The sequence below is a fragment of the Nomascus leucogenys genome, chromosome 21 (assembly GCF_006542625.1).
Source record: "Nomascus leucogenys isolate Asia chromosome 21, Asia_NLE_v1, whole genome shotgun sequence".
Lineage (NCBI taxonomy): Eukaryota > Metazoa > Chordata > Mammalia > Primates > Hylobatidae > Nomascus > Nomascus leucogenys.
The window spans coordinates 50,476,746-50,490,976 of NC_044401.1; the positions used below are offsets into that span (position 1 = coordinate 50,476,746).

Below are 14,231 nucleotides of genomic sequence, written 5' to 3' on the forward strand. Positions count from 1 at the left end.
TCTCCCTCCCATTGGACTCTGAAGGCTGAGGGCAAGACCTGGGATTTTTCTTTCTTTGTTTCCAGCACCAGCACACACGAGGTGCTCAGTCAACGCCTGGAACAGAGAGAGTTCATAGACTCTTACCACAGCCTGTCTCTCCCACTGCACATGGTGCTCTAACGAAGTATGAGGAAGCTGAGAGAGGCAGCCGTGGCGGACAGGAACCAGGAATGACAGCAGAAGCGCAGGAGCAAGAGAAAAACTGTGCCCAGCAGAGGGCTTAAAAGGCATGGCCACTTGGGGGTCTCAGGACTGGGGCACTCAACAGCCACTAAGGCCGATAAAGCTATACCCTAGGCCTGGACACTCCCTGGTATGCAAGACTCCAGTTGTCCGCAAGCAAAAATGTTATATTACATCCTGTCTCCTGCACAGTAGAGAAAGTGCTGGACTTGGGTCACAACGCTTGGCTCTCTCCTGGGCTTCTGCCACCATCCTCCTGGGAGGCCTAGCTACGGCAACTTTGGACCTCAGTTCTCCGAGCATTAGATAAGGTGGTTGACAGACATTTAAGGTGGGGATGTGGGCAACTACATCTCGCCAACATTCCACTCAAAATCATTCAAATAACAAATGAGCGGTGGGCTGCGGTGTCCAAGGGTGAAGCTCTCAGCTGTCCGGAATGATCCTCACCCCAAAATGTCTGCGCTGTTCTACTCTCCTCTCACCCTCTTCCACTTGTCCTTGAATAAGGGCCCTAGAAAACCTCACAGAACTTGGCAGTTCCTGAGCAGGGCTTGGGGACCGGGCACTTACCAGAAATAGATGCCGGGGCCGTCTGTTTTTCCCTGTTACTTTCATCAGCGTCCCTTCCTTCAGAAACTCCTGTGGGGAGAGAAGCAGAACTTGGTGGTCAGGCTGATGCCCCCTGAATCCCAGACAAGGGTGCGGGGGAGGCCCCTGAGTGGAAACTTAAATCATAAAGCCTCCCAGAGAACCCGAGAGCAGCTAGCAGATAAATCTCTGCTCATGAGAGAGGTGCTGTATATGCTAGAGCAGGGCTTGGATCGTAGTCCTGAAAGACACCACCCTGAATGTCATAATCCCTAAAGTCTAAATCTCGAAAGTCTAAAATCCTTAACATCAAAAATTCCAAAAATCACGCTGGGTGCCATGGTGTGTGTCTGTAGCCTCAGACACACTTGAAAGAATCACTTGAGCTCAGGAGTCCAAGACCAGCCTGGGCAACTTACTAAGACCCTGTCTCAAAAAACAAAACACTCACAAAATTCTGAAAATCACAATCGCAGGAGAGCTGCATTATGTTAGGTGGAATTATTACCCTGTTATTATCTTTGTTTGGAAATTAAGTATGATTTAAGGAGATGTGTGCGGGTGCCAAGTCGACAAGGGTTGGACTTGTGATGGTTAATTTTTAGGCATCAACTTGACTGGATTGAGGAACACCTGGAAACCTGGCAAAGCAATTCACCATGCTCTGTATTACATTCTGCATCATTTCCAATACTGGAGGTATAAATTGTATACAGACTTTTACAGGGTTCTAATTCATTTTATGTTTTTTTTTTTTTTTTTTTTTTTTTTTTGCAAATTTGGCTTCCTGAAAAGTGCATTATCACAACCAGGCATGGTGGCTCATGCCTGTAATCCCAGTGCTTTGGGAGGCCGAGGCAGTTAGATCACAAGGTCAGGAGTTCAAAACTAACCTGGCCAATATGGTGAAACTCTGTCTCTACTTAAAATACAAAAATTAGACGGGTGTGGTGGTGCGCGCCTGTAGTCCCAGCTACTCGGGAGGCTGAGGCAGAAGAATCATTTGAACCCAGGAGGCGGAGGTTGCAGTGAGTCTAGATCGTGCCACTGCACTCCAGCCTGGGCAACAGAGCAAGACTCTGTCTCAAAAAAAAAAAAAAAAAAAAGGAAAAGAAAAGTGTATTACCACAATGTTGAATTTGTGTGTAAGCACTGTGTACGTACTTAAAAACACAAACTTCTTCAATGAATGGAGATATCCTCTTTGTACATTTGCATTTGTGAAAGATAAAATTTCCTGAGATCTTTGCTCTGTGGGTGGCTGCATATACTGTGGTGACACATCACAGTTTTTAACTGAGCTCATCAAAAGACTTTGGTTATTTGTCATGGTATTTCAGATGACCACAGTTATAAGGCTGGGTGCATACAATTACTAACCATAATGACACACACTGATATATTTCCCTGTTTGACCTTTTTTTTTTTATAAATATGGTTTGTGTGCTCATATTTGACCCGTGGAACTATTGTTAGCATACAGCAGCATTTATGCTTGCAAAATTATGTATGTTCTTAGTGCCTATTTTATTGTATAAAGTGGCCTATGAAGTATTCTGTTATGTTTTTATGTTTCTTAAATAAATTCCCACTGGGCACACTGGCTCACACCTGTAATACCAGCACTTTGGGAGGCTGAGGCGGGTGGATCACCTGAGGTCTGGAGTTTGAGACCAGCCTGACCAACATGGAGAAACCCCATCTCTACTAAAAATACAAAACTAGTCGGGCCTGGTGGCACATGCCTGTAATCCCAGCTATTCGGGAGGCTGAGGTAGGAGAATTACTTGAACCTGGGAGGAGGAGGTTGCAGTGAGCCGAGATCACACCACTGCACTCCAGCCTGGGCAACAAAAGCTAAACTCCGTCTCAAAAGAATGAATAAATAAATAAATATATAAGTTCCCTTTTTATTTATTATTTTTATTTATTTATTTATTCTTTTGAGACGGAGTCTCACACTGTCACCCAGGCTGGAGTGCAATGGCGTGATCTTGGCTCACTGCAACCTCTGCCTCCTGGGTTTAAGCGATTATCCTGCCTCAGCCTCCTGAGTAGCTGGGACTACAGGCCACCACATCTGGCTAATTGTTTGTATTTTTAGTAAAGAAGGGGTTTCACTATGCTGGCCAGACTGATCTCGAACTCCTGACCTTGTGATCCACCCGCCTCAGCCTCCCAAAGTGCTGGGATTACAGGCGTGAGCCACCATACCCGGCCCCCTAAATTCCCTTTTTAAGAATATAAGTATCTTTTAAATATTTTTCTAAATTATTTTTTCCAGAATTATATTTTTGGGATTTTGATCTTTTGAGATTTCAACATTTGGGATCATGGTGCTCAAGACTGTGTCTTTCAGGATTCTGGGTGGTCCAAGCCATGACTCCCTCCTTGATTTGTACCCATGAGAAGTCCATTCAGAACAGAGCCTCTGAAGGTCTACTAAAACAGCCGAAGACCTGGGAACAGCTGCTATCGCCCCCTTAATTCTGGAGATACAAATAGATGTTTAAGAAACAATTTACCAAACTCATGATCCTGGCCAAAACACTAAATGTAACTTTACAGAATCTCAGTCCCATGAGACACCTGCTAATCTTGAGTAAAATTCCCCTGAGCATGTACTTTCATTCCTTTGTCTCTTGTCCTTTATGGAGCATAACTGGTAATGAACATTTTTTACTGTTTTTAAGCTGAGTTTTACATTTTCCATTTGGAAGCTTTAAAGAGAGTGGATTTATCTCTTCAAGAATGTTATTTTTAAGAAAATTTCCAGGGGCTTGCTCTTGGGAGATCATTTTCTGTTTTCCCAGCAACTCTGCACTGAAAATACTTGGTGCTTCCTCTTCTTGGAGGTGAGGAGAGCCACAGGCAACACGAAAAAAAAAAAACTGGCATTGAGTCTTTAACTGCTCTGCAGGCAACACATGGGGTGGAGAACCCCAGGGAAGGCAGCCGAGGGCTGTGGCCAGGAGAATCCAGTGAGCCCACGCCCACCCGCCTGCCTGCCCTCCACGGGTAGACAGCACCTGCAGCCAGGCCTGTCTGGGGCCAGCCCAGTGAACAATGGGGCTTATCGGAGCCTCGCCCAGCCACCCTCTGCCCCTGCCCATGGTGGCGGCACTCACCCTTCCTGGCTGGAGGAGATCCCCTTGGCCCCGGACGCTGTGCTCAATGTGGACCAGCTTCTGCAGGTTTTCCTGTGGGTGGGAATGGGGTGAGGGGGAGATGGTCAGGGCCCCTTCCAGGCGTCTTATCTCCTCTGTAAGGCATGGCATTGCTTCTGTTTCAGACAAAAATGAAGCCCGGAAAGGCCTGCCCCAAATCCAACCTCCTGTACGAGGCAGGACTGGGACCCGAGCCTGGGTCTGCAGGGAGCCACTGCCATGGTTCTGTGTGCTGTGGAGCCGGCTGACTGGCCTCGCTGTGCTGTCCAGCATCCCTGTGTTTCTCTGGACAACTGCTCTTATGCTCTCTAAGCCTATGTCCCTCATGAGACCTGGAGCATGGGGACTTCACCGGACCCAAGGCTGGCTTCAGGCCCTCCTGGCTTGTAGCCCATAAAACACAGCACCTGCGGAGGAAACTGGATCCAGACTCTGTGGAGCCTCGTGATTAGAAAAATAAGTGTGCCCTGTCAGTACCTCACTGGGCTAGCCACAAAATGTAAAGTAACAGCCCCCTGTCTCCTCTGCACAGCACCCCACAATCCTAGATACAACAAGCACCCACCCCGTGGGCAGGTGCCCCCTGAACCTTACACAGGGCAGGTTCTTAAGTTGTAGGGTGAGCATTGTGGGTAGAGAATTTGCCCTGAAAAGTCCTTTCCATTATCTATGGTTTTGGGCATAAAATCCAATGTAGTAAAAAATGAATAATTGTGGTTCCATTTCCACTTATGATGTAGGAAGTACAAGAGAACACTGCTCTCATTGTAGTGTGAAAAAGCCAGATAACCTTCAAAATCATAACTATGCTCCAGCCTGTGGGAGAGCTGGGGTCACAAGGCAACCAAGTGAACTGGGTTCCGCCTGGCAAGCCTGTCCACAAAGGAATGAGATGCAGGAACTGCCGCACCTTTGGTGACACACAGGAGGCAGAGGTGGCTGGTGTAAAGGAAGGTAAGAAGAAAGCAGCGAAAATGTTAATGAATTCTTAAAGGACAAGTGTGGGCTGGTGCCAGTTTAGAGTAATGGGGAGTTGCAGACCCGAGGGAATCTGTCCTCACTTGCAAGCTCTCATCCAGGAGTCTCTGCCACGTGCCCACGAGAAAGACAGGGGCAAGGTGGGGCCACATGCAAAGCCCTGCCCAATTCCTCAGGCCTTCTCTCATGCAAGGCTTCAGTTCCAGAAGGAGGCCAGGAGACCTCCCACCCCCACAGCCCAGGCAAAGATCTGCTGCTCTAGGGAAAGAGAACAAAAGCTGCACCCTAGGAGGGGGGCGGTAACCCCTTGTACCCAGTACTATGCACCAGTACCTTGCTGGGGGATGGCCAGAAACCTGTCTAAGGCCAGCCACAGGGCCACAGAGCTCAGCGCCGTGGAGGGGAGGGGCAGGAATGCTGTGAGAGCCTGTCTCACAGGCCCTGCTTCAGATGGAGGCATGTGCCCACCATAAGCCCAGCACTGAGTAACACAGGGCAGTAGCCTGCCTTGAGAAGGGCAAGAGCATGGGGAGAGGGCCTTCCTGTGGTGCAGGGAGGGCTAAAAGCTGAATATGGAGCAGGAATGAAAGAAAAGCTCTCTGACCTACCCCACAGGTCACAGCAGCCCCCACTGGAGAAGCATGAAGCCTGGCAGTCACTGAAGGTTGATGACATGGCAGCAAAACCCAAACCCAGATCAGGTGCCGACTGGACTGACCCGACTGCCCTGTACCCTACCGTGAACAGCCATGACCAAAAAAGAGGCTTGCCCCACCTTGAGGGGTAAATACGATTTACCTCAGTCTCTACGGTGCTTCTACACATAATGCCTGGCCTTCAATAACAAGTTATGAGGAACACAAAAACGCAAGCAAAAAACTCCCCAACCCCAACTCATTTTCAAGAGGAGAAAGCATTCCATCAAACCAGAGTGAGAAGGGACACAGGTGTCCGGGCCATCAGACCTTGAAGTAGCTCTGATTGGTGGGTAAAAGGACCTCACGGGAAAGGTGAACACCACCCACGAGCAGATGGAGGATTTTGGCAGAGATGGAAACCATACGTGAGGGTCCAATGGAAATTTTAAAAGTAAAAGATCAGTATCAGAAACAAAGAGTTCCGTTGACAGGTTTAGCAGCAAACGGAACACAGCTGAGGAAAGACTCCATGAGCTTGAAGGTAGATCAGTGGAGATGATCCACACTGAAACACAGAGTGGGGAAAAAGAACAGAGCATCCAAGAGGATTTCCTAAAATTAATGAATGACAACAAACCACAGATCCAAGAAGCTCAAGAATCACAACTGGATAAAGAGCACCCCATCCCCCACAACACACACACAGACACATCACAGCCAGACTTCCCAAAATCAAATCATAAGAGAAGACCTTAAAGGCAGCCAGAGAAAAGGGACACATCACACAAAGACAGACACTCATCAGTATCACAGCAGACTTTCTACCAGAAACGATGTACACCAGAAGACAGTGGAGTGGCAGCAAAGAAAAACTGTCCATCCAGGTTTCTACACCCAGGAAAAATATCTTCCACAAATTAAGGTAAATTGAACAATTAAATTAATGGGTGGTAGGAACGAGGCTTCTCACTGTTGGAGTGAGAATTTACAGATAAGCAAGAGAGGAGGCTAGTGTGGTCATGATCAGAATGGGAAACATTTGTAAAACCTCATGGTAAAAAACAAATACATAAAATACAATAAAATAAAAATAAATAAAGGCCAGCCATAGCGGCTCATGCCTATAATCCCAGCAGTTTGGAAGGCTGAGGCAAGAGGACTGCTTGACACCAGCCTGGGCAAAATAGTGGGACCTTGATCTCTACAAAAAATAAAATAAAACTCATGGTTAGTTTAATATTCAGATACAGATGGTTATGTATGGAAATATCCACAGATATGGGTATATGCAAAGGCTGGTATACACATATATTTCTTTGCTGTCAGCTAAGGAGGTGTAAAAGAAATGATACCACATTACCAGTGAGTGCACCTAATGCCTGTATCTTGGCTTCTAGTATTATTATCCAATTAATGCAACCAGGGCTCCATGGAGAAATGATTGATTCTAAGACTGGGGCAGGAAATACACAAGGTGAGTGATCCTGGAGCACCTTGCACTGCCAGAAAGTAAGGAAGTTCTCAAAACACACACACACACACACACACACACACACACACACACCTTGAAATCTATATTGATGGCACCATGTGAAAAGGGCACAGAAACCAACTGAAAACGCTCCCAATAGCCAAAGCTGAAACAATTTGAGAAATAAAATAAATAAGGAAGTGTTGGATTATAACAGTCCATACTGATATAAATGACTTCTTTATATATAATGACTAGATACACTAGCCAATGAGGGAGAAGAGACAAATCTCCCAGGCAGAATTCCACATAACCTAGGTAGATACGGTACCCTCAAGGGGAGGGAGCATAATCCCCCGCTCCTAAGAATGGGCTGCACAAACTGACTTTTTTCCAAAGGGCATGGAAAAGGCAGGGGTGAGACAGAGAAGCTCCACAGTGGAGAAACCTGCCACAGGTGACTTCAGCCAGGTGACCAAGGTCAACATCAACAGTGGTAAATCCTGTTGCTGGTATGTGCCCTTCATTAGATGGGATGAAAAGTACCTTGCTCTGTGAGCCTCTTCCCAAATAGCCATACACCCAGTCTAATCATGAGAAAAACACCAGACATTTCCACCAGAAGGGCGTCCTGCCATATACCCGACCATTACTCCTGAAAACCGTCAAGCTCATCAAAAGCAAGGAAAATGAGAAACTACTGCAGTCAAGGGAAGCCTAAACAGCATGTTTAGGGCCACTAAACAGCATGTGGGATCCTGGATGGGACCCTAGAACAAGACACCAGGCAAAACTAAGGGAATCTGAATGAGCTAGGGTCTTCGGTTAATAATCCTGTATCAATATTTGTGCGTTGATGTAACAGATGTAGCATACTAATAAAAGACATTCATAACAGAGAACACTGTGTGGGGGACACATGGGGACTCTCAGTACTATCTTCTCAATCTTTTCTGTAAATTTAACATTGTTTTAAAAAATAAAGTCTATTCAGAAAGCAGAATGATGGTTACCAGGGGCTGGGGTGGAGACTGGAATGAGGAATTAGAGTTTAATGGGGAGAGAGTTTCAGTCTGGGAAGAGAAGTTATGGAGATGAATGGGGTGAAAGCTGCATGACAATGTGAATATGCTTAATACCTCCAAACTGCAAAAGAGTAAATGTCCCAGGCAGAGTTCCTCCCCAATCCAAGCAGGCATGGGCTAGGGGCCTCTGGTCCAGAACAGGCCTGGTGCAGCTGTCCACAGCTGGCCCCTGCTTCCCAGCACAGCGTCCAACTTCAGCCTTGGAGAAAGCCAGGAGGGTGTCTGGCCAGCGGCTGCTCCGGTTCCTCCTCCGGGTGGGGCTGCGTGTGCAAGCTCCCCGTAGGAGGGAAGACGTATCCCTGCCTGACCTAGTTTTTCTCTCTGGAAGCAGAGGCAGCCCCGGCTAAAGGGAAACGTGGAGAACCCAGCCCATCTGCTGCTATTCCTCGACAAGGTGCTGGACCCCAAAGCACCTCTACTTTTTGGCTGTGTTGAGGGACTCTCACTGTATGTACAGGATGCCAAAATGAGGAGGGGCAGGGAGGTCAGTGCAGAGCAGAGTGAGAGGAGAGGACCAGATTAAAAGGGCATGTCTGACCCACACGGAAAACGGCCCGGAAACCGGCCTGTGTATTCATACTTAGCTGATTCAGCCTCCACTCTCAGTCTACCCTTCACCAGCCAGCCCGACCTCTCTCCCTGGACTCTGATCCTACCTTGCCATCCTGTCCCCGTCTCCTAGCCACCTAGCAGGTGGCTCTCTGAACTCCAGGATGTACCGTCCAACCTCCATGTCTTTGCCCAGGCCAGCCCCTCTTCCTATCACCCCTTTTCTCTCTCTGCCTTCCTGGCATGTGTGCAAATCCTCCCTATGGGGACACTTCCAGTCATCATTTTTTTTTTTTCTTTCAAGATGGAATCTCATTCTGTCGCCCAGGCTGGAGTGCAGTGCCATGGTCTCGGGTCACTGCAACCTCCGCCTCTCAGGTTCAAGCGATTCTCTAGCCTCAGCCTCCCGAATAGCTGGGACTAAAGGTGCATGCCACCACATCTGGCTAAGTTTTGTATTTTTAATAGAGACAGTGTTTCACCATGTTGGCCAGGCTGGTCTTGAACTCCTGACTTCAAGTGATCCACCTGCCTCGGCCTCCCAAAGTGCTGGGATTACAGGCGTGAGCCACCACCCCTGGCCCGTATCATCTCTTCTGGCAACCTCGGCTGGAAGGGCCACCTCCCTTCTCTGAACCCTGTGGCATTCTCTCCCACGACATCTATCATGGTCATTTGCATCCACATATTTAATTACTCCACTAAGCGGAGGTTTCCTCAAGGGCTTGTATCTCCACTCCCCAACACAGCACAACACATAGCAGGTGTCCAATAAATGCAATTTCCCTTCCTTTTCTGCCTGTGGATGACTCACTGTACACATGCCCTGTGTCTCTGCCACAGCAAAGCATAGCACCTCCTGGGCACACATGGCTATCATCTCCCTTCTGTGCCTGCAGAAGATGTGACTACCTGGTCACTGAACTCTTTTCCAGTGACCTAGGACTCAGGCTTGGAACCATTCTCAACACAGAGCGCTGGCATGCCTACAGCTTAGCAGGACAGTGAGCATGCGGACGCAAGTAACCCTGGTGACCACCTGAATGGAGCTGGGATGCAGGATCAACTCTGCCCTCTAGCAGACAGAGTCACATACAGTCAGAATCAAATCTGTGTTTAGAGCCACGTATTCTAGTGGACTAGTGATTCTCAAACTTTTGTAGTCCTAACATTTACCCAGGGTGCTTGTTAAAAATGCAGTTCTCTAGATCCTACATGCAGAAGCTCTGACTGGGAAGATCTAAGGTGTGCCCAGGAACTAGGAGTTTACAAAGCACCCCAGGTGCTGATGCGGGTGGCCTCAGACCACAGTCGGGGCATTGCTTATCAGGTCTCCACAAGTCTGCAGCCCCTCTCATTGTTTGAACAGTGAACCGGAGGCGCAGAGAGGGGCACACAGTACCTGAGGTCACACATCAAGAGTCAGAGCCAGAACCCATGGCTCTCTGCAGAGTCCCACAAGAGAGATGGTTGCCTGCAGCCCCTAGGAGTGGGGCATCAGAAGGCTGACCGGAGCTGGTGGGGAGGTGCCTGGAACCCGTGTCTGAGGAAGGGGGCCACCATGCCGCACTCACCCCTTGCTCCATGCTGTCGTTGGCACGGTCTGTGACTTTGGAGATGAGGCTCAGTGCACCTGGGGAGGGACACAGAGCAGGAGTTGGGCCATTGCAAGAGGGGCGTCAATTTTCCCCACTGTAGTGTCAGGTCACAGGCCTCAAGCCCAGCTTGGCCACTACTGCCTAAGTGACCTTGACAGTGCTTTGACCACTGTCATGCATGCCTCAGTTTCCCTGGCTGTAAACTGAATATGTTATAATAGGGACCACCCTGGCAGGTGATACACAGGGACAGCCACATCGAATTGGAAGGAAACAGGGAGACTGTGGTGAGCTTTTCAGACCCGGCACCACCCCTCCTATCACCAAATTCTGGTGACCCCCCCATCCCCTCTGACGGGATGTCCTCCCATCCTAGGATGTCCCCACAGCTTAGGTGACGGAGGACCCATCTCAGAAGAGCTGGGGGCTCTCACAGAAGTCCCAGACGTGTCATATGCAGAACCCACCCAGCTGGTGGGGAGGGGACTACGTCCTGGGCCTTGGAATCGGGGCAGGGTCCAGGCTTTGGCACAAGGAGGCAGAGCAGGCTTGAGTACCTCCCTCCGCGTTCATGCTGGACTCACCCTGTGTGTTGTCGTACTCAGCAGAGTCTGGACAAAGGTTGTTTAAATAGTCTGTTGGCAGGACAAGAGCCAGGAGTCAGCTACTGGCGAGGTCAGCCCCTCCTGCCCACAACTGTGGCCACCCCCTCTCTTGCCAGAGTTGGAAGTTCGAGAAGAATGAGGCATCTACCCTCTCTCCCCTGCTAGCCGCATCACAATACCATGTTAGCATGAAACCAGGCCCCCAGGACCACTGTCAGCATTGCTGCCACAGCTGCTCGTCCCTCACTTATCCAACAGATACCCACTGAGCACCTGCCTGGCACTGGGCCATGCCTTGGAGACAGATACAACAAGGTGAATCCATCACAGCCCACTGGGGGCGACAGGCGTGGCAATCAGCACAGCCGAGTGTGTTGTGTAATGCATTCATACTCTCCAGGCTCCACATCCTCCAGCCCCTCCCCAGTGACTGCTCTTCCATCTGCTCGTTCTATTCTGGCCATGATGGCTTTCTTGAATGTGCCAAGCTTGTTCCCACCCCAGGGCCTTTGTACTTGCTGTTCCCTCTGCCTGGCACTCTCTTCAGATCTTCATATGGCTCATGTCCTCGCTTTACTGAGATCTCTGTCCAATGCCGCCTCCTCAGAGAGGTCTTCCCTGATCGCTAACACAGCAGCCCTGTTCCCTCTGTCTCCTTAACTTGCTTTATTTTTCTTAAGAGTTCTTAACAGACACTATCTTTTGGCTTTCTTGTTTGCTTGTCTAGGGTGTAAGCTCTACAGTGTCACTGAGTTTGCTCTTCAATTTACTGCTGCATCTCCAGCATCCAGCATGGGACCTGGTATATAGTAGGTGCTCAATAAATAGTTCTTGGATTAGATGAATGAATTCTCTAGTCCTTGGCCCTAATATATTTTTGAGGAGCCCCAGTTGCTACCTGGAATTACATATCCATGCCTACATATGTACTGTCCGTCTCTCGCATTAGGACATCAGCTGCCCAGGGCAGGCGTCTTTGTCCATTTGGGAGGCAGTTGAATAAATGGGTCTGGAGCTCAGAACAGAGGAGTGGGTGTTTCCAGCAGGCAGAGATAGGAGAAAGGGCATAAAGAGGGAAGGGAAGGGGACCCAGGACTGAGCCCTGAGAAGCTCTGACGTTTATGGGGCAGTGGAGATGGGAGGCCACCAGCACAGACAGAGAAGGGACAGAGAGATGGGAGGGAAGTGGGAGAGAGTATACCACAGAAACCCCGGGAGGAAAGGACTCGAGAAGCAGGAAGTGGTCGTGGGTCCAGCAGGTCCAAGGCTGAAAATGTCCACTCATATGGCCATGAGGAGGACTTTGATGACAGGCGTGGCTTCAGTGAAATGAGGAGATGGCCGGCTGAGGCAGGGAGGAAGTGCAAGCTGGGGAGGGGTGTCGTTGGGTTTTTGTGTTTTAGGATGGGGGGTGGCCGCTGGAGGGAGCTTTCTAAGATGGCAGGAGGTGGTTCAGGGGGCTCAAAGCTCAACTGGAGGGAAAGGTAAAGGCAGAGGCCACCCTTCCCCAACACCTGCCTGCCATGGTGAGAGGCGAGGTCGCCACAGTCCCCTCCACCCCTCCTCAGGGGCCTTCCCTGCCCCGCTGCCTCAGTCCCCATTGACCTCCTGTGGGGCCCACCTGTGAGGAGCACTTGGTACTGGAAGAGGCGTTGGACCACCCGCAGCAGCCGATGCTTCGCAGTCTGGCTGCCTCCTTGTACACTCTGCTGCTCTCAAGACAGGAGAGGAAAAACCTTATCAGAAACCCCTCCTGAGGGCACCATGCTCACAGCAGCCCACATACACTGTCCCATCCACACCTCTTCCCGGGCCAGCTGAACTTCTCCCTCATCTCCAAAACCAGGTTCTCCTCCTGCGGGAAGCCCTCCTGGATTAGCCCGGCCTGCTGTAACTGCTCACTCCATCATGCTCCCAGTTGGTGCTACACTCAGTATCAAGCCTCTCCTAGTCCCTGCTCTGCTCTTAATGTTAGCAATGGAGGAAAGCTCCCCCTTTTTCTGCCCAGGAAAACTGGATCCCCAGTTTGTGGCTAGTGTTGGGAATTTCCTTGAACACGCCATGGCTGGGGCTCTGGCTTGGTTGATGCTTTTCAACTGAGACAAGAAAACTACCCGAGACCCTTACTGTGAGTGGCACTCACTACACTGTCATCTGCTGCCCAACAGTGGATGTTCTGGATCCTGGGTTCTCCTTCCTGATGGGTCATCCTCTCATCCCTCTGGCCAGGTCTTCCCTGTCTGCTCCCCAGCCCAGACCTACCGAGATGTCCCACTGATTTGCATTAAGCCCTTCGCCCACCTCAACCCCTGCATCCTTACAGCAGGGTCTCAGAGGACCAAGGGACCCACCTCAAATTCACGGACAGCAGCTGCCAGCCGGGGAGAGTGGAGGCAATTCTCACTGAGCAGACCTAGGTACCTGTCGAACTGCAGGATGTGAGTGGCGTGGTGATCAAACCCCTGCTCCCGGGCCAGGAAGACGTCAGCTACCTTCTGCTGGCTCTCCCTGCAGCCAGGGATGGGGATAGGACAGTGAGAACTCAGCCTTGTAACCAACACAGGATTAGAAGCGGGGGCCTGGAGTCATATCCCTGGGTGCAGATCCCAGCTCAACCCTTGCACAGTTGTTTTACTTTGAGCAAATGACTTAACACTTCTGAGTTCGGCTTTCCCGTCCATCAAATGGAGATACCATTTCATATGGTGGTGTTTTTATCCGTCTCCATTCCCCCAATGCAACAGAAGTGGCGCCTGGGGGTCCAGGGACTGCTCACCAATTTGACAGCCTTTCCTCCAGCTCCTCCAGGATGCCTTGATGAAGGTCGTGGATGGCTGGGAGTTCACTCAGGCCCTGCCTCAGCTCCTCCCGGGCCAATGTGTTTCTGCCTTCATGGTCCATGTCATCCAAGGCCCTCATGACAGCTCCGTGGAAATCCTGAAACACCAAAAGGCCTGTTACCCACAGGTTGATAGGACTGAGCACAAGTCCTCCTTGGCAGATTTCCCCTGGCGCTTTGGAGCCCTGGCATCTGTGAAGACAGCAGTGAGACCTTAAGCCAGTGTCTCCAGACCCAACAGTCTCACCTACAAAGCAGAGATGACCACATGCACCTGGCGACGACAGGGCTGCCTGAGCTGACACCCAAAGAGCACCCAACCCAACGCCTGGCACAGAGCAGGGCTCAACACACACTCACTCTCCTCTCGTTGTGGTCACTTGGTGAACACTCTTCTTTTACAAGATAGGGGAGAGATTGGGTAATTCCTTCTATAATGAAGCAGAAGGTTTTGCTTTCTCATTATCCATCTTTGAAGAGGTTCA

The 14,231-nt window shown here is 49.9% G+C and overlaps 1 protein-coding gene across 1 annotated transcript in view; it reads right to left on the reverse strand.

Moving 5' to 3' along the window:
* Positions 1-14,231, reverse strand: part of FGD5 (FYVE, RhoGEF and PH domain containing 5) — a 124,317-nt gene that overhangs the window by 22,521 nt on the left and 87,565 nt on the right. Inside the window, exons 6-12 of the mRNA XM_030801878.1 lie at positions 13,684-13,844; positions 13,259-13,415; positions 12,529-12,616; positions 10,887-10,937; positions 10,279-10,337; positions 3,945-4,016; positions 799-867 (exon numbers count right to left, since the gene is read on the reverse strand). Coding sequence (XP_030657738.1) covers positions 799-867; positions 3,945-4,016; positions 10,279-10,337; positions 10,887-10,937; positions 12,529-12,616; positions 13,259-13,415; positions 13,684-13,844 — 657 coding nt within the window. The remainder of the gene's footprint in view (positions 1-798; positions 868-3,944; positions 4,017-10,278; positions 10,338-10,886; positions 10,938-12,528; positions 12,617-13,258; positions 13,416-13,683; positions 13,845-14,231) is intronic.